At 35.6% G+C, this 22,908-nt stretch overlaps 1 protein-coding gene across 6 annotated transcripts in view; it reads left to right on the top strand.

The window, feature by feature from the left end:
- The window catches only part of LOC116780155 (cAMP-specific 3',5'-cyclic phosphodiesterase 4D), a 394,135-nt gene extending 371,629 nt beyond the window's left edge, over positions 1-22,506 (top strand). For all 6 annotated transcript variants that reach the window (XM_032674704.1, XM_032674705.1, XM_032674708.1 and 3 more), the window contains 9 exons: positions 5,197-5,290; positions 8,809-8,981; positions 9,949-10,047; positions 10,136-10,300; positions 12,012-12,111; positions 15,753-15,907; positions 16,455-16,577; positions 17,050-17,232; positions 17,793-22,506. In XM_032674704.1, the coding sequence (XP_032530595.1) occupies positions 5,197-5,290; positions 8,809-8,981; positions 9,949-10,047; positions 10,136-10,300; positions 12,012-12,111; positions 15,753-15,907; positions 16,455-16,577; positions 17,050-17,232; positions 17,793-18,203 (1,503 nt within the window). In that variant the 3' untranslated portion in view covers positions 18,204-22,506. The remainder of the gene's footprint in view (positions 1-5,196; positions 5,291-8,808; positions 8,982-9,948; positions 10,048-10,135; positions 10,301-12,011; positions 12,112-15,752; positions 15,908-16,454; positions 16,578-17,049; positions 17,233-17,792) is intronic.
- The last annotated feature ends 402 nt before the right edge of the window (positions 22,507-22,908 follow it).

Genomic DNA, 22,908 nt, shown 5'->3' with positions numbered 1-22,908 from the left:
TTCAATCACTGATTTAAATGTTCACTCTTAACTGTTTAGTCTTTAAATTGAGAGACTTTTTTTGCTAATTGATGTTCAAGAGAGAGCATGGTAGCTGTAATTGAGTACACAGGTGACAAAAAAATATTCTTTGTATAGGCAGTGTCCTGTACTGTCTACAGACAATGATTTTAGTTAAGAAACTAAGCTTTAGTTAAGAAGCATATATTTTTATATGCTTCAGGCTGTACTTTATCTCTTGTGAATTTTATTTCAGATAATGGTTGTCATGTGGAGTATTTATCCTCTGTTTTTGTTGAGTATTTTTTCTTGATAGTGATATTATCCCAGTGCTAGCCTCTCATAGCTTATGTATAAAAACTAGTGTCTGACCTTCATATTAGTTAAACACATAAAGTGCTTTAATGCCAATCTGTAGCTATTAAGAATTTTGTTTATGTATTAGGAATACTGCTAAAATCCAAGATGATTTTGCATTGATAAGCAATATAGACAGAAGCCTTAGATTAATTGGTAAGGCTGACCTATTTTGAATTCCTTGTTTGTTTTATTGTGGAATACAAGACTTTTTAAGTCCAGTAAAATAGTATAGTTTATTCTTTTTTGAGTTAAACGTCTTTTAAAAAAATTTTTGTTTCAGAAACAAAACACAGTCATGTAAGTTTAATGTGCCAAGTATTGAATGAATGTTTCATGGATGTATTCTATTCATGTAAGCTTTTACAAATGTTACCTAGAAAAGAGGCAGCCAGAAAGGTTGAAACTGGGATCTGTTGCCATGTGGGTTTGGGAACCAGTGCAGTGAAAGTCTTTAGTTGCCCTTGACCGTTTTTGTTTCAGCCTTCACTGGAGTTGGAGCTTGATTAATGCTCAGACTGAAGGACAAGATGGAGCTTTTTGGTCCATGGACTGCCTAGTTAGCCCTAGCTTCACCTTCAGTACTGGTGCTGTAGGCTGTGGTGGTGACAGCCTCTTACAGTCCTTCGTATGGTGCAGGTTTCTGTTGAGGAACAGAACGCCTGCATGGAAAAGACAATACCAGAACAGGGTATCTGCCCTGAGAGTGGTTCTTTGTGCTTCCTTTCTCAATACAGCTGGCTGATTGTTTGACTTAAGCTTTTTGTTATTGAGTCAAGAACTTTATACAAAATTTGTAAAATGTTCTTATGTGTAAACAATAACCCCTATATATATTAAGCATGCAGCCCAAACTCTTTCATGTCATGTATTGACTCTAGTTAGATCTTGGAATTGGTAATTTCTTTATACTATACATGCAAAGTCTTCCCAAAAATGTATCAGTGCTCTTGCTGCCATATGGGAAAATGGTTACTGCAAATATTTGTCTTTTTTTTTTTCTGCATGTCTTTGCTGCCATCAGAAAAGTACCTTATTTTTTCCAAAAAACATATATTTATCCTAGGTTGACAGCAGTAATATATATAAGCAGAGATATGCACACACTGGGCTTCAGCTCAGAAGGACCTAAGCTACAAACCTGTTCTTAGGAGGTTAACACTGTTTGGGATATTGCTCTCAGTTCATTATCATCAAATGTGTGCACTTCTATTCTCATGTATTAGTTTTCACTCCAACAGACTTCCTAGGTTTTTAAATGGAGATAAAATTGCATATGTACTTTTGTCACTTTGGAGAGACTTGTAAAGTTATTTGAATGCTCTGTCTGTATTTGTGTTGAGGGTTCTGCACATTCTTATCCTCTCTCCCCCACCACACACCTCAGCTGAGATAAAAATCACTAAAATCAATAGAAACAAATGAAATTTTACAAATTCTGCTTAAGAGAATATTTTTAGGATATTTTTAGACAATTTTTTATGGCTTTGTTGCTGTGATATCAGTATTCAGCAGTGCAGAACTGTATATTAATGCACGTTTTATATCTGCATATCTCCATTTCTAGGGGGAATTAGTAAGACTATAGTCAAGGAGTGGGGTATTCCAAAAGGATGTCATTTTTCCAATCTAACAATGCCTAGTCTTAATGTGGGAAAATCTCTCTGTCTGAGGAAGAATACAATATATGCATAGATCAGTCAAAAACCTCTGCTTCCTCCCCATGCTGAGCTGACAATATTATAATTGAAGTGCATGGTGTAAATGTTTATTCATAACAAGAGCTTTGATCACTCTGATTTATTTTCATCAACTGGGAAAGTATATGGCATTCAGATATTTAAAATTCTTATTTAAGATATTATCCTTAAGATTTACTACTATTAGGGACAAGATGGTTTCATGTCTTGTTTGAATTGTTTTGAATAACATACAAAGTGTTGTTTCCAGGAAGACAAATTATGAGTATGAAGTGCTTTTTTCAAGCACCTAGAGGTGTCTGCTGGATGACTGAAAAAGTGTTGGCTCATGGATGTAACAAACTTCTCTGACTGGCAATAGGATCTTGTGGGAACCATGTCAGAGGCAGAATTTTATTATAAAGTAATTGTGCAGGGCTGTATAAATATGTGGATTGTTGAAGGAGCAACTATGTATGGGTGCACTTGGGCCCAATGAAATCTTTGAGAAATAGGTAAAATCAGGAAAAAGTGGGAGATTTGGTTTTGGGTGTTTTTTTCTTAGGAAGAGCATTTTTTTTTTTCCTAAAAGGCAAGTTATTAATCAGAGGATTAAGTAGCATACAGATATACTGAAACAGGGTATAACGAATAAAAATGCCTGAATATCTTGATCACTGTTTATCTCTTATGGTTTTGGTTTGGTTTTCTGGTTTTGTTATGTTCTCAAAGACCCGTTGTTGTTCTGCATCAGGAACTGTGGTCTGCATATGGTCTTCAACTTTTTCTGATCCAGTGGTGATGAGGGTTGTAAGGCTTTGTCATATAATGAGAAAATCAGAACAGTTCTCTAAACTTTTGCTTAGTCCAGAAGATTGCAAAAAAATGTCAAAGTTTTTTTGCTGTGGTGTCAGTAATATATGAAAGACTATGAGGAAATCACGCAGCTACAGCTCTTCAAAGCCAAAGGCTTCTCCAATTGAATTTGCTCTTAGCAGGAGGGCCTTGCAGAAGCTGAGGGACTTATTTTACTGTACACCCGTGTTCAGCAGTAACATAGACTGTTCTGCAGTTCTCATGCAAATGGTTGAGCTTTTATGTTCTACTGACTTGTGGGGTCATGGAAGGTGGGAAGATGAGGGTTTGTGTCAAACTAATGGGGAACACAGCATTAGAAAAGACTGTTACGTACCTTCCAGTTGCTGTGGACATCTGTACAAGAAATACTGAAGCTGCAGTTTCTGAATACCATTTGGAGACAAGCTAATCCATGAGATCTTCAGGTTTTGCCTCAATTCCATTTCTCACCTTTATGAGAACAGAAGATAAAGTGTGCAAGCATGACTTCAGTGTGTTAAAAGTTTAAAGATCATCATGGCTCGGCTTTGCAAATGAAGATTTGGGAATTGGGGAAAGTTTAAAGATAGACTTTTAAATATGGTCTTAGGATTTTTGGACCAGTCATTTTACTGCTTGGCAAACTTGGCTTCTTTTTTCAACTTTTGACATTGGTGACAAACATTAAACATTGCTAAAGAGGCTGACACTGTTTTTGTCCAGAATAGGTCTGTAGCTCACAGTGTGTGTAGCTGTATTTGCAGTATGGTCCTAATTTTCAGACATGTGTTGAGCACTTGCTAGCACACAACTGTATCTGAGATCAAAGCTGAGCCTTTGGCTTGTGACTAAAGTAGGATTCAGTCTTTGTGGCTCTGGAACTTCCTGAGCTGATGGCATGTCAAGATGGCAGGAAAATGCAGTGGCTAATGGTTAGAGTGTTATATTAAAGGTAATTTTTATTTCATACAGTGTGAGCAATACAGTAATTGGTGACTTACAAAGATATTTTGAAGAAAATAACACCTTTCACTATGCAAGGCCTCTTTGAAGAGAGGGCTTTGATAATTCCAGTAGAATGGAAAGGCAGTGGTTGATGTTTACTCCAGTGGTTTATCTGCTTTGAAGAAGAATAAATTATAAATTACCAGTTTTCAACAGAGATGAATGTTTTAAGGTATGTATACTAAGGATAGTTATTGCTTGATGTAATAAATATTCATAACTGGCTGAACAAGGTGAAAGATTATTCCGAAAATGGCACAAGTCATTTGGCTTTGTTAAGAAAAAAGATGACCAAGAAATCTAACAACAAAATGAAAGGGTGGCACAATCGGAGGCAAAATTTAGCAGTGACAGATGCATGCTAATTTGCACTGGCAAGAGTTGTTGCAATTTTTAATAGTATTGCTGAGTTCTCTTTGTTGGCTATATCAGCACAGAGCTATAGTCAGTGAAAATGCATCTAAGATAGCAAGAGCTGTATTATGCTATTAAGCTGTCAAGCATAATGACACAGTATATCATTTCACCCTGGAGTCTAAAAGGAATCAAGAGAGGCTCAGTGATGAGTACTTAATCAATTATACATTTCCTGGAATATTAGTGTCCACTTCTACCCTATGAAGTGCCTAGAGTGAATTGCTAACTTAGAGGGAAGGGGAAGGTGTTTCCACAGGTGGGTGTTTTCTACGCCATTGTTTCATAGAGATGAATACAGTTTTCTGAAATCAAATCATTAGGGTGATCAGGTATAATAATTTTAGGTCAGAGACAACATAACCTATATCTATTCATATTGGCTTGTAGGAAATCAGTATGATATTTTGGTTGTTTTGAGCAATGCTGTCAAATACATTTGAGTAGATTAATGAGGAGAGGTAAGATAAAACTGAAATATTACCACATGAATTGCAAAAAAATGCAAAAATAGATTAATTTACAAATATGATGAGAAAGCTGGTAGCGAACAGGTCCTACATAAATACCTTTGTATTTAGTTTTGAAATGAAAATAAAAAAATTGGAAAGACAATAACATTATTTGTGTGTATACATATGTCTTAGAGTTTTCAGTTACTAGTAGGACATTGAATCCCTGTGGTGTATTTTAGGAGGTTCAGAATGATGACTGATGTTGTCCAACCCATGAATAAGTTGGAAGGTATAGCGACGTTACATGGATTTCTACCTTCAGAGTTATCTTACTGTAGTATATATTCATAACATCATGTCCTTTCCCCAGTTATAAATTGATTGCATTTTCTTGTCCTAACCTACATCTTAATCACTGACTTTATGCTTTTTTTTGTTTTGTTTTCCAGTTTAAAAGAATGCTCAACCGGGAGCTAACCCACCTATCTGAAATGAGCAGGTCAGGCAATCAGGTCTCAGAATATATATCAAACACATTCTTAGGTAAGACTATGAAGAGTTAACTTTTTTGCCTTGTGGATGTTTTTTATATCTCTCCAGGCTGTTTTAGAGCTTAAAAGCAAGTGGCCTTCCATATTAATTTCTGCTTTCAGAAACTCTGCATTTAGCATCTCATTGTTCAGTGTTTGTGCAGAGAAATCAGTTTAGATCCATTTCCTCACAGCTCAGTTAGTGTGTGTATGTAATTTCCCTGTCTATGTAATTACAGATAAATATTCATATATATATATTTTCCTGTAACATTACAACTACTACATTGCTACTGTATTAAGAAAGTATTACATAGTGAACTAATTATATGTTAAAAAGAAGTCTTCCCCTATATTTTCCTTACAGGAATTGCAGCAGAGGTTTCAGTGTGCTAGAAGCATGCAAGAACAAATAACCTCACAAAACCTCATAGCATGCAGTTAAGATACTTTGGTATTCCCTGCCTGCACGTGTGTGGGTAGATGAATAACTAAGTCAGCATCTAAACAAACTTTTGCCAGGAAAATTTGTGCAGCTGAAGAGCCTGATCTGGTGAGATGTGAGCATTAACAAAAGCCCAGCGCAATAGTACAGAGTGTGGTTCCTCCTCTATGGTTTTTTTTTTTCTTTCCTAAAATTCATGAAAATCAATAAAACTTCATTCCATAGTGTTGATTTTCGATATGAAGATAAAGATACTACACCAATCTCAAACATGCTGTGAGCAAAATACCATTTATTCATAAAGGCTGTGCATATAAGGAGAGGCACAGCTGAATATATCTCAATTAGGATAACAAGTCCTTTACAAAGTGCCAGTCCTATATGTTAAGATCCATCTTGTTCTGTGTGAGATACAATAGCTGATGCTTTTCATGTGTTTTTTTTTTTTTTTTAAGAAGCAGAGTTTTTTAAAGTACATTTTATCCTCTCACCATGTCCTAAATTAATTGCTTAGTGTCTGTTCAGTTGGCCTACAGTTGCAGGAGTGGCCGAGAGCTGCGGCACAGCAGGGTTACAGATAGTGAGAAGGGGATGAGCCTTTGTCATGGAGAAGAGGCAATACTGCCCAGCTTCAGAAGACCTGAAAGTCACATTGTACAGTTGCCTGAGAGGATGACCCACTTAGGTTGAAAAGACTGAGATGCCAGCTTCTGCTTGCTTTTACTTGAAAACTTAAGACTTACTTTGACAGGGTAAGGAAATGCATCTGGCAGCCTTTCGCATGAGCTCGTGAGCAGCAAGAGGGCTGGAAAGGCAATCACTTCTAAGTTACTGAGCCATGGGTACTGTTTTGCATCTTCATGAAAAACTTGGATACTTAAAATTGTAGACCTAAGAGTAGTGGTCGAAACACCTCATTTACAGGTGTATTGCTTAAATAGAGTATTTTCAGAATATGTAGTCTAAGTTTATAGGTTGTGAGCAACTATGTGAAGAGGAAAAACATTCTCTCCATAGAAAAATTTAATCATTCTAGTTATTAGATGCATTAAATACAGACTAGTAACTCTACTTATTAGTTATTGTCTAATTTAATTTTTTTAATATATAATCTATTTCCTGAACATCTACAGACTTTCTCACATTTGTAAGTTAGGAACGTGTCATGAGAAAACAGTGTTTTCTGTTCTTCTTATACTTTAAAAAAAAAAAAAAAAGTCTGTTTCCCATAGGGCTATATGACGTGTGAAGCTATTTATAATGGCAACAAATACATTCTATGTGTAAGAATTAAGGCTCCTACATTGCTTATAATAATATGTGAGGTTTTTCTTTTGCAGCATCATTAACCTGTTTTCTGTGAATGGAAAATGTTTGAGAACCTGTCATTGAGCATATCACAAACAGGGTCAAAATGGCAAACTGTCTTCTCTGGATGTTCAGATGGGCACAGCCCCATGTGCTCACAGTTACAAAAGCAAAAGTCCTGTCTAATTTCTCTGGAGATCTGAAGTCATTCAGACAGACACTTCCTTCCACTTGAGTTAGTCTGACAGCTCAGCTTACGAACCTTTCTTAGATGGGTCTAAACTTTGTGCATATGACCAAAACCATAAACATCAAAGCACAAACACGAGTCACTGCTCCTCATCTGTTGTTAGTTTGCACCAGACAAAGGCTGCAGTGCTCCACCTCCCCTTTTCTCCATATGAGGAGAACGGTGAAGAATCGGGGCAATCAGGTAACTTGGAGCTGCAAGCTAAAACTTGGTGACATTTCTGTGAGATGTCTATTAAATGTGGCTGCTAAAGGGTAATTAAAAAAAAAGAGGAAGAAAAGTGAAGAAGAAAACACTTAACAAGCTGGTAACCAGAAATGGACTTGCTGACCTCATCTGGTTTCAAACTCTATAGTGAAAATGAATATTGCAGGAAAAAAAAAAACAGACGTATTTTAAAAAGCCCAAATTTTCTTATTTTCATTTTTAAAATTTAAGGTTTTTTTAAATTTGTTTTGGCTCACCTCCTGTGTTAAAAACATCTTTTCTGGATTTTCTTGGTTTTACTGGTATGTTCCTTAAGGGCTAGAATAGGTGGAGGTACATTTCAGCAAAGAAGAGATAATTTAAAGGGAATAATTAAAAGTCTACATTGAAATACAGTATGAATAAAAGGAACAAAAAATAATGGAAGTTCCTAACTGTTTTGGCAAGAGAGTGCTTTGTTGAACTAACTTGGGTTTTCTCAGGGACCACAGATGTCTTCAATGCTCCACGACCCCATACTTTTTCTACAGCAATCATCTTGCAGTTGCCTAAATATACTTTACTCTCAGTTTAATCCTCGTCTAAAGTTTTGCTGGCACATATGTTGATGAGTTATATGAAGAGATGCTACTGATACTGCTATAGAGGCAAAAGCCCACCAAAAAAATCAGGGTTTTAGCAAAGCTTTTGTTTTGTTGTCGTTATTGACTCTGGTTTGGAGGTACAGAAACACACTGTGTTGCTGACATGAACTGCCTCTACAAAGTGCAATAGATGTGGCTGACAAAAGGCTTTCCAAGTTATTAAGTCCTGTGGTCCTTAGTAGACAGGACCAGTCCCCAACTATTAGATCCTTTGAATCCTGAAAAAGTTTTTAGAGATTTGCATGAAGACACTGGTTGGATTGTTTTTGAAATACAATTTCAGAGAGTATTTTTCCTGGAAAAGAAAAAAAAAATTAAATTTTCTTGCAAAATTGATTCCTGTTGAGTATAACACTTTTAAAACTAAAAGATTGACCCTTTTTACAGCACAAGGGGTGTGGGAGAAGTTGTAATCAGACAGAGACAAGTTGCTTTTAAAGCCAGTCCAGAAATAATAAGGCAATTTGAGTAATAGAGATCTGCTTCTAATGAAGTATAGGTCTATGTTTATCTTTTCATGTTTTCACCACTCTTGATATAAAGTATCTGTTGCAAAATCTTCTAACATTAAAAAGGTTTTGTAAAGAGTTACAATATCCATACAATGCAACTCAGCAGTGAATTTTATAATAATTGTAATTCTTTTAATAATTATCTTTTTATTAATTCTTTTGAAGACAAACAACATGAAGTTGAAATCCCTTCTCCAACACAGAAAGAGAAAGAGAAAAAGAAGAGGCCGATGTCCCAGATCAGTGGAGTCAAAAAACTCATGCACAGCTCTAGCCTAACTAATTCCAGTATTCCCAGATTTGGAGTTAAAACAGACCAAGAAGATGTCCTTGCCAAGGTAGAGAATATGTAAATTCTTGAATCTAAACCATTGAATTAAAGGAGAGCATGGACTTGTCAGTCTTATTCCATCCTCTGCTTATAAACATTGATTTCAAGCTGTAGCACCAAGTGCTGGTCTCACTTGAAATAATCCAAATTTGCTGAAGTGGAAGAATAGCAAGTAAAATTAGAATCAAGCCATAAGGGTTAATTTCAGCATGAACAGGATTTCATCTGGAGATGGAATGTAAATTAGCATTTGTGTATGCATTAATAAAGCTGCTTTTTTGTAAGTAGTATCTGAAAAATGAAAAGCAAATATACCATGTGCTGTCACAGGAATGAAAATATATAACAGCCCTAATTTTTAAATATGCACAACTGGTATATAGCACTAGAGCTATCCTTCCTATTTTTAGTTGTATCATTTTATGTACCTCCTTAGTGTTTTGTTTTTTTTTTAGTGAAATTTCCTATTATGTTTTTTCATGAGCAGCTAACTACTTGGCAATAATAGAAAATTGGTATGAAGGCATTTTTTATTGAGTTTTGCATTTTAAAATACGCCTATCCTTACATTTTCAGGAATCTTATTTGAAGAGTGTTTCTGAGGAGAGAGCAGCAGAATTGTGGCGTCTCTGGAGGTTTTCTCCTCACTGAACTTTGTTGTCAGTGGGCAATGAGATAGCGAAGTGTGTTAGTTAAACTCATTCAAGATACTGTAGTATGTTTTGCTCTGGAGCAATCCACTTAAAAGGCACTCTTTCCTACTTAGGGAATTAAAATCTGAGAAGTTGCTAGATACAAATTCCAGTTTCAAGATTAGTAGCAGCACCAGAGTTTAGCCATTCCAAAGTTTAGCATGTAACTTTCTCAGTGGAAGGTTTGAATCTTCATGAATACTGTTTGCAGTTGTTTCAGTTAAAAATTGCTGGAATTTGTGTGTTAGGTTTTGACCTGTTTATTGCTTGATTCTACTCTAGGAACTAGAAGATGTGAACAAGTGGGGCCTTCAGGTTTTCAGAGTAGCAGAGTTATCTGGAAACAGACCTTTGACTGTCATCATGCACACTATTTTTCAGGCAAGTAGGAGCAGCCATGAGGGTTTTTGCTTGTCTTGGAGATTTTTCTGTGCTTTGTAATCTAATTGTTTTTCTTTTGCTTTTAAAGGAACGGGACTTGTTAAAAACTTTTAAGATTCCAGTAGATACTTTAATAACTTACTTGATGACCCTTGAAGACCATTACCATGCAGATGTGGCATATCACAATAACATACATGCTGCAGATGTTGTTCAGTCAACCCATGTGCTACTATCAACCCCAGCGTTAGAGGTAAACTACACTGAGGAGGAAAAGTGGTAGTCATGAGAGAAGAGGACATGCTGAGAGTCTTCTAAACTAAATCTTAGTTTTGGCCATATTTTTAAAAGAAATCTTAACATTTCTTTCATGAGTATCTTTTTTTTTAAAAAAATACTTTGTGAGGATCAAAGTTTATTTACATGTAAATATTGGTCAAAAAAATCACATATTTTTCTTTTAAATCATGCAGATTTGTGCTGTCATAACCTTTTTCATTGTAACACAATGCATATCTTGTTTCCACCATCACATTATTAATACTGCATCCTGTTCTATCGTTATTGCCCATGTGGGATTCTCACTAACCACAGTGAGTGGAATTGCTTAGGAAAGATAGTGATAAAATAGGGTTTCCTCAGTAGGGCCTTTTGGGGTTTTTTTGTATATTTTTCAGGGTATTTTTTACTTTTGTGTATTTATTCTGGTCCTAAAAGACTAATTTTTTATTTGTTTCTAAGGCAGATTGGAACATGTACTAAATTTTCACTAGACTATCTCTTTTTTTTCTTTCCTTAAATATTTTTAAGTTGTTTATAAAAAAATCATATGTTCTTCTCATAGTAATTCTCTTGTTGAAAGTTCTTAAATCTCTGAAGTAGGACAGAAGGGAGATTTTCCCTTTTTTAAGTACAGTTCAGATCTTACTATAGCAAACATCGATATGTTCCAGTATACTGTTGAGAAAAGGCAGGTAAAGCAAGCTGTTGAGATTTTAGTAATTCAAAAAGATTTGCCTTCATTTTCTAGAAGGTCTGTGTTTTGTCTGGTTTTCATAATGACCAGTCTTTCATGTTACTGATACATCTACTTTCTTCTTAAAAAGAGGGTTCTAAATGGACATTAAGACTGTTGGAAGGTTTTGATCCTCAGAGACTTGGGAATTTTCTTGCTCATGAGAAGAAAGATAGATAATGTTCTTAAAACACCACTGGCTTCACCAAACAGCTGGACTAGTCATTAGTAACATTTTTGGTGTTTTTTTCTACATCAGGTTTTTTTCCTCATGGCCTTTTTTTCAGCAGAGCTTTAGCTGGTAAAATGGCAATGTCTGCCCAGTGCCACTGCTGCTCTACACACTCCTGAGCTGTTCTTGATCATTTATGAAAGCAGTTATATCATGTGGGTGCTTCTGACAACAGGAGACTGGGCTCACTGACATTCCAAGTCCATTTCAGTGCTCTCTTCCTATCTTCCTAATAATCTCATGCAAATGGAAAAATCACTAACTGTTAAGTAAGATGTCTTGTAGGCTGTCACAATTTTCTTTAGCATCATGTAGGAGATGTGCATGTTTCAAGTACAGGACAATACATAGGAGTCAAGCTGAAATATTTAACTTCAATTTGTTCTGTAAGTTAGAAAACTGTCCTTAATTGTCTAATAAAAGTGGATTTATTTACAGACTGAAGCTGGAAATACTTCAGTTGTGACAGAATTTAGTGATGCTTTCAGAATGAAACACAGATCACTTTACTTTGGTGAAACTCAAAATATTTATGAGATTGTACATATTTGATGATTTTACAAAAGGTTGTGATAGCGTATGTATAAAGTCTCTAGAGGTTGTATGTATTTCAGATTTTTTTTGCTTGTTCTGATGTAGATTCAAAGTAGGGTCCTTCTTATTGAAAACCCTTTCTCACTGATTAGTGATTGTCATTTCTGTTTCGTGATTTTCTAGGCAGTGTTCACTGATTTGGAAATTCTTGCAGCAATTTTTGCCAGTGCCATACATGATGTAGATCATCCTGGGGTTTCAAACCAGTTTCTTATCAACACAAGTAAGTCTGATGTTCAGTGGTTTTTTCAAAAATTTGCTGCAAGATCTGCACATAGCACCTGAAAAATACACAGTTCGTTCCTTGTTTGCTTCTATCTGTAACTTTTCTCAGTAAATAGACAGGTATTTGTATTTTAAACTGGATGTTATTTTGCATTTCTTGTAACTTTAGAAATACTTTACGTAGTACCCTCTAGCAAGACTTACTAAGAACTATAAACCTGGCATTCTTTCAATTTATTGGTTGTGGTCTCTCCCAGAAAATAGCTGATTTACATTAAATGAATAAACTTGTAGGAGAAAAATGAAGGAAGATTAAATAAAAAAAATTAAAAAGGAAGATAATAGTTTACTTGTTTTTATTGGAAGCATATCATATGACTGATGATAGAAATTCAGCAAACAAGTTTCTTTTTTGCAAACTAACTGTCAGGCCTATATCTCTCTCTCTGCTTGGATGCTGTACTTGGATTTTCACCTCTCATGCATAGTGGACTGAATTTTCTCAGCCTGTTCCTGAAGACTCTGGCAAATCTGTTTGTTCTTTTTTTGACCCTAATGTAATCTACAAATTTGAAACCCAGTGTACTTGTTCTGCATTTCTCAAGGCTGTTGTCTGCAGCATTGTTGAACCTCTCTCCACTTTTTAGTCTTTTACTGAAAGACACTGTTAGCTTCATTGAACCTGATTGTGACACATTTACTGAACAACTTGTTGCCCCAGTGTAACCTGCTTTGATTTCATTGGCATATGTCACTATCATCAGTGTGTAGTACTTCATAGGTCAGTACATCATGCTGTTATTTCTTCTGCTGTCTGACTTCTTTTATGATAACTGACCCAGAAGTTTAGAGTTGAAATAATGATAACAGTCCAAACATAGAAGAAGAAAAAGCAACAGAAATGGAAACATACCTAGGGTTGTGTCTTTTACCCATTTGGTTGCACATCTATAGATATTTTGTACATGGGTGTATATATATATATTGCACTGGTGCTAAAATAGAATGACCCCAAATCAGCAGTAGAGTTTTAAGAAGGGAGCTCCTCCTCTGGCTCATTGCTGCTGTATATTCAAAGATGTTCATTCCAGTTTAGTCTTCAACCAGTTTTGTTTGTATTAATGACCTGAGGGCCACCCTATAATGAAATCGAATTTGATGACTCATCTGCATGGAGGAGGATTGAGATTGACTCTTGATTTTTTTTTTTTTTTTTTTTGGTGCTTTATTGGTAACTAGTACAGTTCAGCAGTATAGGATAGGCAGAGAGTGAATCAAACTTTCGGCACAAAACAGCGTATAATACCTGAATTTTTAAGAGTGGGCATATGTAAGTAAAGTTTTTCTTTGCTTGCTTAATCTGATATTGAGTATCAGGATATATTAGTGTCTCTGAGGTTTTATGAGGAAATAACAGAGTTGTTCAGGTTTAAGTGGGATGACTGGCTAGTTGAAGGGAGAGTGGTGGTACATAAGGCTTTCACTCTCAGGCAGACGGTTAAAATTCAGCTAAGATAGTCATTCTGATGCTGATACTTAGAAGAAATATCTTGTTTTTCTCAGTTCAGGTTTTGATATAGGAGGCTCCTTTGTCAGTCAGCTAACCTAATTAATTGGAACAGCTGTTGCCAAGCTGGAAGAAACAAAGGGATTTTGTCCCTTTTAAATTTTTCTGTGTACAGGGAATAAACTGTAGAGACAGAGACAGAAAAAGACCATCTAATGTAGGTCTCTCAAATCCAAAATTTTCCTAACCTCTAGGGTTTTTTTCCAGTGAACCTTAAAATGTATTAAGATTTCACTAAGAAGTATAAGAATACATTTAAAAAAACCCCATAATAGACTTATTTAAAATATGTACATATTTGCCATATTTTTGGCTTATTCTTTATAATTAGTATCATGATTTTTCTGCATGTTATTTTCCTATTTAAAGTCTGTTACAGAATTGTCAACGAAACTGACCCTCTTGAATGCTGTTAAAGAATAAAAAAAAAATGAATTGCATTAGCATCAGCAGAGATGCTTATTTGATGACTGTAACTCTGTCTTTCCAGAAAAATATTCTTGAAGTTTATAATGTGTTACAGAGGTTACCAAGGGGGAACTTTCTTTCATTTTCACATCTGTTTCAAAGCTGAGTACATTTGAGCTCTGTGTGTAGCTCCAGCACATCCAAAGTATTTTGACAATGTCTAGTGTTTTGCAGTTGTGGTTCATCAGAAGGCTTTGAAAGGAAAGTCACCTTTGTAACAAAAATAAGTAGGCAAGCTTTGTATGTGTTGTGTGAAAGATGAGAGATCATTTTACAAACTTGCTTTCTTTCTACTTCTGCTGTTATAGTTTTGCTGCCATTGGGATAAGGAAAGATAGAGGAAGAGTTTCCTGATTCAACAGATCGATTTATTCAAGACAGGAGAGGAAGATAGCAAGAGAATAGATAATGAGATCAGTGAAATCTGAAGATCCAGAGCTTTTAGAGGCCTCCCATTGAGCCAGAGACATTTTAAAACATAGCTGTCTTAAAAGAAATAAAGAGGAAAAAAGTAGAATAGACTGATGTGTGGTTAGACTTAGGATAGAACAGCTGTAATAAATAGTTAATATTAAGTTAATATTGCACATGACAAGTATGATTGCATAAAAAGTATTAGGGATTTTTATGACACATTTATTTACAAGTCTTAAAGCATATGCAAGCTGACTGCATGGTATTCCTGGGTAGAAGCTAAAGCTGTGCAGTAACTGCTTTTGTCAGAGCTGTCTGTTCAGCAGATCTGAGCAGACAAATGTAGACTTTATCTGTGTGCCTTAGCACAGGCATGGCTGTGCAGCTGTACATTATTCTCACAGCCGTATGGGGTGACAGAGTTAACAATACTTCTGTTGGCAAAGGCAGCATTACAACCAGCATCAGGCACTGACCATGCCTCGAGTATGAGGCTGCAGGCAAGGCCACTGCATGGATTTTCCAGCCACATGATGTTACAAGACCAGAAGCATAGCTGTTACCATCCTAACGAACCTCCTCTCAACATACCCAGTTGTCATGGACTAATGACTGTAGGCCTAGTTTGGTAGGCATCTGAGTGTCTTAGCTAACTGCAGAAAGAAATTATTTGAAAACCAAGATGTGTGCTAGCTGCAGCAGACCAGCAACAAAGCCTCAGCTGTGTATTTCCAGGTCTGAGTGCTGGAAAGCTGAAACTTGACTAACAATAGAATTTTAGTTGTCGTGTTGGATGGAGGCATGAGAATGCATCAGAGTGTGTTTTAGTTGAGGTGTGGTTATGCATATATCATGCATGTAATATTTTCCAAGTGACCACATGCAGATATGAAAAGGTATTCTGAAAATTACTTTCTTGGGGTTTTTTTCTAGCTTGCAACTCAAGGCACATGTACATGCATCACTGCAAAGCATTTTCTTTGTTTTTCTCAATGTGCTTTGCCTCGACCTGTTAAGATGTTCAGTCATTAATCTGTAACTTTTGATACAGTGTGAACTACAGGAAGGCTATTTCTAAAAGATTATCTGTAAATCTTACTATGAATGAAAATGAATTTAAAAAAAAATCTTAAGGGATTTTGTAGAAGCATAGGCTTTGGTAACGTTCTGGCCGGCAATTGTTATTGCAGATTCTGAACTTGCGTTGATGTACAATGACTCATCAGTACTGGAGAATCATCACTTAGCTGTGGGTTTCAAGCTGCTGCAAGAAGAAAATTGTGACATTTTCCAGAATTTGACCAAAAAACAAAGGCAGTCATTGAGGAAAATGGTCATTGATATTGTGAGTTCTGCTTGAGATTCCATCTTCCATAGAGCTAGTAAATTGAATAATAAAGTGCAGAAGCATATTATGATAAATTAAGCATGTAAACAATGAAGTAAAAGTTTGAATTTTTATCATGTGATATCCAAACATGAATAGTGGGTTCCTTTAAGTTTCAGTAATCATCGAATAATATTTTTAGAAGGTATACAATTCTGTTTCAGTCTGGTTTTGTACTGACATGTATGTCATTCCACCATCACAATAAGAAATTTGATACTGAATTGATGGTGAATCTAGGCTGACCAGATCATTTTGAACAATTCTGAACAATCATTTTATCATACTCTTAAAATAATTAAAAGGAAAACTTACTATTATAGACACTAGTGACTTACATGGCTCAGCCTTTTAGCTTGTATTCAGACACAGAAGTTATGGGTTCCTCCAAAAACTGTTTGTTTAAATATTCAAAGGTGGGGTTTTTTTAGAAAAAAAAAAAAACCAACAAAAAACACAGTAGAATAATTTACACAGTGTTCATTTTTTGTTTGTTATTTTCAAGGTCCTTGCAACAGATATGTCTAAGCATATGAATCTACTGGCCGATCTAAAAACTATGGTTGAAACTAAAAAAGTGACCAGTTCTGGTGTTCTGCTTCTTGATAACTATTCAGACAGGATTCAGGTAAGAAAATTCATCTGCAATTGGTCATTTGTATTAATTTACATACTTAATAACACTGGTTTCCCCATTCTCCAGCATGAATTAGATAAGCTATGTGCTCTCACACCATGACTCACTACTTCCCTCTGTTTCCTAACTATGACATGGTCTGAGTGACTCTCTCAGAGAATAATGAAGTGCTAGAGTGGTTCTGGACTAAATGAGATTTTGGCCTTCCCTTCAAATTATCAGCATGTGATTGTCTTTCTCAGAAAGACATCTTGGCCTTTATACAGGCAGAAGCAGCAGAAGCAAGGTAATTCATGGCTATTACTGCAATTGTGGAAAACACCCAAGCACATAAGGTTTTGCTGTTTAGAATAAATCTTTTACTACATTTTCAAGGTGGTTTCAAAGTCACCAGAAGTGTAGATGGAAAGGGAGCTGCTGTTCTGCAGTGTAATAACACCACAATGTATTCAATCTATTTTAGGTTCTTCAGAATATGGTGCACTGTGCAGATCTTAGCAATCCAACCAAGCCGCTCCATCTCTACCGCCAATGGACAGACAGAATAATGGAGGAATTTTTCCGTCAGGGAGATCGGGAAAGAGAGAGGGGAATGGAGATAAGTCCCATGTGTGATAAGCACAATGCATCTGTAGAAAAATCACAGGTAATTGATTTGAGTAGGCACATAAACATTTTGACAGAAAAGGATGGTACACAGCCATGTTTTGAATAATTTCTGAATGCACTATTTCCTTTTTTCTACTGAGTTAATTCAGCTCCTGAGTAGTAAGTGCGGGGAACTGAGATTTTTACTGTGAAAACATAGTGCATCTCTGTTTTTGCTGAAGGGATTCCATCAGTGTCATGACTTGCAGTGCAGCATACGCATCAAAAGAGATTATTGTACAGCTGCTCATTAGGGTTTCCTTCAAGATGGGAATTATGTATAAAGCAGCTGTTTGGCTGACTAGATGCAGTACAGTTATTTGGATTGAACAGTTCACTTGAAAACAAATCCTTTCCAAGCTCTTATCCAATATCCTGAATGAGACTTTTGAAATGTAAAAGACTTTATTTACTACATAAACTGGTATGGTTTCCTGTCAGCCAACTTTAAGGGTGATGCATATGGTGTCTCTTAATAGCATTCTATTTCTCATACTTCGCATGACTTATAAGCATAATTATTTATGAATAATTATAATTTTTTATTATTTGAAACAGGTGGGTTTTATAGACTACATTGTTCATCCTTTGTGGGAGACGTGGGCAGATCTTGTTCACCCAGATGCCCAGGATATCCTAGATACACTGGAGGACAATCGAGAATGGTACCAGAGCACAATCCCTCGAAGTCCCTCTCCTGCACCTGATGACCAGGAAGAGGGAAGGCAGGGTCAAACTGAAAAATTCCAGTTTGAACTAACACTGGAGGAAGATGGTGAGTCAGACACTGAAAAGGACAGTGGAAGTCAAGTAGAAGAAGACACCAGCTTCAGTGACTCCAAGACTCTTTGCACCCAGGATTCAGAATCCACTGAAATTCCTCTTGATGAGCAAGTAGGGGAAGAAGTAGAAGAGGAGGAGAACCAAACAGAACCCTGTATGGTCGAAGATCATTCTCCTGACACGTAACAATGAAAATGCAGTCTCTTTCTCTCTTATACTCTCTCCCTTTCTTTTCCTCTTTCTCTCTGAGTTTTTTTGTTTTGTTTTGGATATTTTTTTTTTTTAATTTAGGTAATGGTTTCCAAAGTGTGTGTCATATACTACAACCATGGTCACAACTTGCTGTCATCTGCCAGGACAATTGTTGATCAAAACTGACATTGATGACTCAGTTTGGCACTCAGGAATATTGTAACCAGAATTTTCACCTCAATGGCATCAGAAAGCAGGGGGGAGAACATCCATAAACTACATTTTAATAAGCTCTGCATTTGGCAGATTCAGTTAAATAAAGCAAATATTTTCAGAGGAGTACCACCTGCCAACCAAATGCTGATGTGCTTTGATAGTTTTTGAATTCATTGTATTTTGCAAGCAAAGCATTGCATAATGTTCATCTTGAGAGGAAACAGACAGAAAACAAATTGAGGTTCCTACTGGAAAACAAATTCATGTAAATGATGGGACACAACATGATTGTTACCAACAGGAAGATGAGCTGTGAAAATTGCATAATTTTCTAATTTCAAGTCTTCCTGAGACATGACTGAAAAAAGTGTGACCCAGTGGGTTGCACTAACCTCTCCATTTTGTATAATATGTGAGAGATCTTTTGTAGAGCTTACTTTTATTAAATGTACCAAGGTATTATATTAAAAAAACCACTTTCGTCTGCCAATGGTTATTTTTTTTCCAAAGAGGAACTTGCAAGTTTTCAATATAGATCTGTGCTACACTGGATAATACTTCTAGGGTTTTTTTTTGCTTGGGTTTTTTTGTTTGTTTGTTTGTTGTTTGGTTTTGTGGTTTTTGTTTGTTTGGGGGTTTGGTTGGTTGTTTTTTTGTTCTTTTTTTGTTTTGTTTTGGGTTTTTTTGTTTGGCTGGTTGGTTTGGTTTTGTTGGTTTTTTTACTCTTTAGAATCTTGTGGTATTATTGAATTGTAAAAGTCTATTTTATATATTAGTGAGTTCCAGGAATATCCTTTGTGTTACATTTTTTTGTATAATAGCTTTTTTTTGTTTGTTTATTTGTTTTTCATCACAATTTTCCCAAATGTATTAGTGGACTTACATAGTGCTATTGCCCTCATAGTGGCCTGATCCTGCCAGTTCTGTCTTACCACAAGAAGTGGTCCTGTTGATACCAACTACAGCCAGTAACGTTAAGATTTACAGAACCTGAGCCTGTAAAAAGAGTAATGAATTGTCATCAGTACAAAAGCAGCTCTCTTGCTATACTGATAAATTTTTTCCCCTGAAACATGGGGTTTCAGACTATTTTTAGCTGGGAAAGACAGACTGCTAAATCAGAACAGGCTATTACAATGTATGGAATATTTGTTCTGGTGAAAAAAGCATTAGCGTAATATTTCAAATTTTGACTTAGTAACTTAATCTGGGTAGCTGTCTAGTTAAATCATTTGCTAATCTGAGATGTGTAAACATAAAAATAATAATTAATATTTATTTTGTCATGTCTTTGTTGCAAAAAGAGCCATGCCAGTCTTGTCTTTTTATATTTTAAGTCAATGAGCAATGCATCATCAGAGTTGTAGTTTATGCCGTATTATTTCAATCTTAAATATTTTCAACCTTTATCCAGCTTGTGCTAAGGGAATCCTGCTTTTCAGTTTGATTGGTACTAAAAGCTTTCATAACTTGGAAAGCTAAAGGGAGGTAGGAGTTTGTATTTGTCATTTTCCAGTCCTGTTGCTTCTTCACATAAAAGAAGAAAAAAATTTATTTCCTACACTTTACTCTTGGTTAAAATCGTAGTTTTGAGTGTAGAAGATGGGAAATAGTTGCACAGGGAGGCAAGCAAACTCCAACACTGTAAAATTCTGTTAAAATGACGCTATCAAGATAATCTCTTAACAAAAGATGATAGTAACAGCCATTATTTTTCCCTTTGGATTCATTTTGTAGCAAATTTGCAGATATGAATACAGGGGGTTTAAGGTGTCAGAGATCTAGAATAAAAGCCTCTTTCAAAATACTAATAATTCAGCTGTTAAATGCATTTTGCATTCTTCTATGTCCAGGTCATAGTTTTCTCTACCATTAGCCCTCACAGGGCCTTAGCACAGAAGATGCTGAAGGAGGAAAAAGAATGAAGATAATTCATGGGGCTTCTTTCATGCTTTGGCTTTTGGGGTTTTTTTAAATCTTTTTTCTTTGTTATTTCTTCCTGAACCTGATCCATCTAAAACTCCTTTCAGTCCCCTAGAGTGCCTGGAACCTCAGTAATGCAAAAGCAATATAAATTCCAGAATAACCCGTAGGACCTGGAAGGTTTTGTAACTGCACTAATTGAAAGTAAATAGACATAAGACCGTATTGTGAAATATACACCTGTACATGTGGACAATCAAATCATAGAAAATTATATAATTTCTTAGAGTTGGGGATATAATGCACTGTACAATCTTTTTTTTTTCTCTTTTGCCAAAGTGTGTTTTAGCATTGTACACTGCTTTTAAACAATACAATTTACGAGTGGCTTTACGTGTTGTGAATATTTTGCCATAAGAAAATGCTGTGGGTGAGTAATGAGTGGGAGGAAAAAAGAAAAATCACCTTGTTTATAACAGTACACTTTAGCTTGCAAGTTGCTGTACTCAGTAATGCTGTATTTAAATTCTTAAATTGTTTTGTGTCATTAAAAATGATAATGAAAGAATATCAATAGAACAAATAGCATTCAGAAGTTTAAAAAACTTGAATGAGATAGATTTTATAGAAAGCTTTGAGAGTTCTTTCAAATGCATTATTTATTTTCTGTGCCATGCATTTTTCTCACCAAATGACCTTACCTGTAATACAGTCTTGTTTGTCTCTGTTTACAACCATGTATTTATTGTAATGTACATACTGTAATGTTAATTGTAAATTATCAGTTCTTATTATAACATCATCCGTGTCAGGGTGGTGTTGCTGTATTTGGAAACTCTTGGTGAGAGAATGATTATTGTGTATACATATTCCTTGTACATTTTTTTTCTCCTGTAAAATATTCAGTGTCACCATAGAGCTCATTTATGGAAGATTCACGAAAAGTATAAAATACGTAAAGATATATAAATTTAAAAAGCTTCAGGTCTTTGGTCCCAGGGCTGTGCCTTAACTTTAAACAATATTTTCTTGTTTTGCTGCATTTGAAAGTAAGGTAGCCTTGGGGCTAGGGCTGGGCATTTCTACCATATTTTTAGTTGCTAACTGATGGGGGATACTCTTATGAGCTAATATATGTGATACTACAATAAACATTCATTCTTGACCCTGCTGGAAGTTCGAGCTTTTCCAGACTTCTGGTAATGTAATTGTATTGTCTCTCTTATTATCTTTTTACAGCCTGTCATTGGGGATTATTGCAGACGTTTTTTGTTCCTAAAAAAATAAACGATGCTGCATTTCAGTACTGGGTTGCACTGAAACAGCTTTGGAAAGCATCTCTGATAAGAATTTGATTTCAATGCATATTGGGAAATGGAATAATGAGAATTAAAAGGGTATAACTCATTCACTTTTACAATTGTCTGTAATGTCTCTTCTTTAGTAGCACAAATTATCACTGTATAAGCAGAGTCCATAAAGTAGCACAAAAGACAGTTTCAGTCTTAGAAATGCTTTCCAACTCCAATATTAGTGTTACTAGTAGCCAAAGTTTTATTTTATATAGGTGTAGCTAAGGCTTTGTACAGGTGTGTATAGCATAATGCACTAGCTCTGCAGAAGAGCGGTAAACAGTTAGATGTTTTAATAACACTACTATTAGATTTGCAGGTTGGACTGAGCATCTCTTGCTGTTTGACTTGTCACATTGCTCCAGGCTATTTAGAGCTGGTATCACTGAATTTGCCAGAGTAAGGTAAATACCTCTCCTCCATTCCAGTGATGCGCAGCCCTCATAACTTGTGACTTCTTCATGAAAGGAGATATTTCTTTTCAAGGAAAAACAAAATCTCCTTTTTGACACAAACTGTAGATTTTAGCAGCCCTGGCCCAAAGGAAATCGAATGCTTTTGTTTTATATGGTATAAAAGGGACACTATAACAACAGAAATCTTGAACAATTTGTTGTTACTGTTTTAATTCAATATTTTCTTTGGGGATGTCTTGAGAGTGGCAACTTGTGTGAACATTGCACATAGCTATTCTTTCACTGGTTTCTTAGCCTCTCTTTACAGCCTATGGGATAGTACTGTACATCGATACCTTCATATGAAATTTTATATGCAATGGAAATAAAAGCATGTGTTGATTCTGCCTAGTTACTGTATTTGATTTTTTTTTTTGCAAGTTAACTTTGTTTACATATATCCCATAGTTTTGACATCTTAAGAGAAAATCTATTTCCAGAATAATTTCATTACCACATTTTTGTCACAATATTGTTTTGCACAGATAATACAAAATAAACGTGAGCAAATTGTAAAAGTCAGTCAAATATGGTATTTCATACAGGAGTCTAATCCACAAAGGTGTGACATACAGTTATATTGGAAAGGCGTTCTATTGGTTTTCAGGAAGTTTTACCACTGGCTTCAATGTCTTTAAAGAAACTACAAGTCTAGAGATTGTCTAGAGGAGCAATATGCTGGGATACCACAAAGAGTAAAAAAAAAAAGGTATCAGTTAAATATTGTCACAATCTCTGCCCCAAGTGGATGAT

This window comes from Chiroxiphia lanceolata, chromosome Z (assembly GCF_009829145.1).
Source record: "Chiroxiphia lanceolata isolate bChiLan1 chromosome Z, bChiLan1.pri, whole genome shotgun sequence".
NCBI lineage: Eukaryota > Metazoa > Chordata > Aves > Passeriformes > Pipridae > Chiroxiphia > Chiroxiphia lanceolata.
The sequence above is the reverse complement of the archived record's forward strand: the minus strand, read 5'-3'. Positions and strand labels throughout refer to the sequence as shown.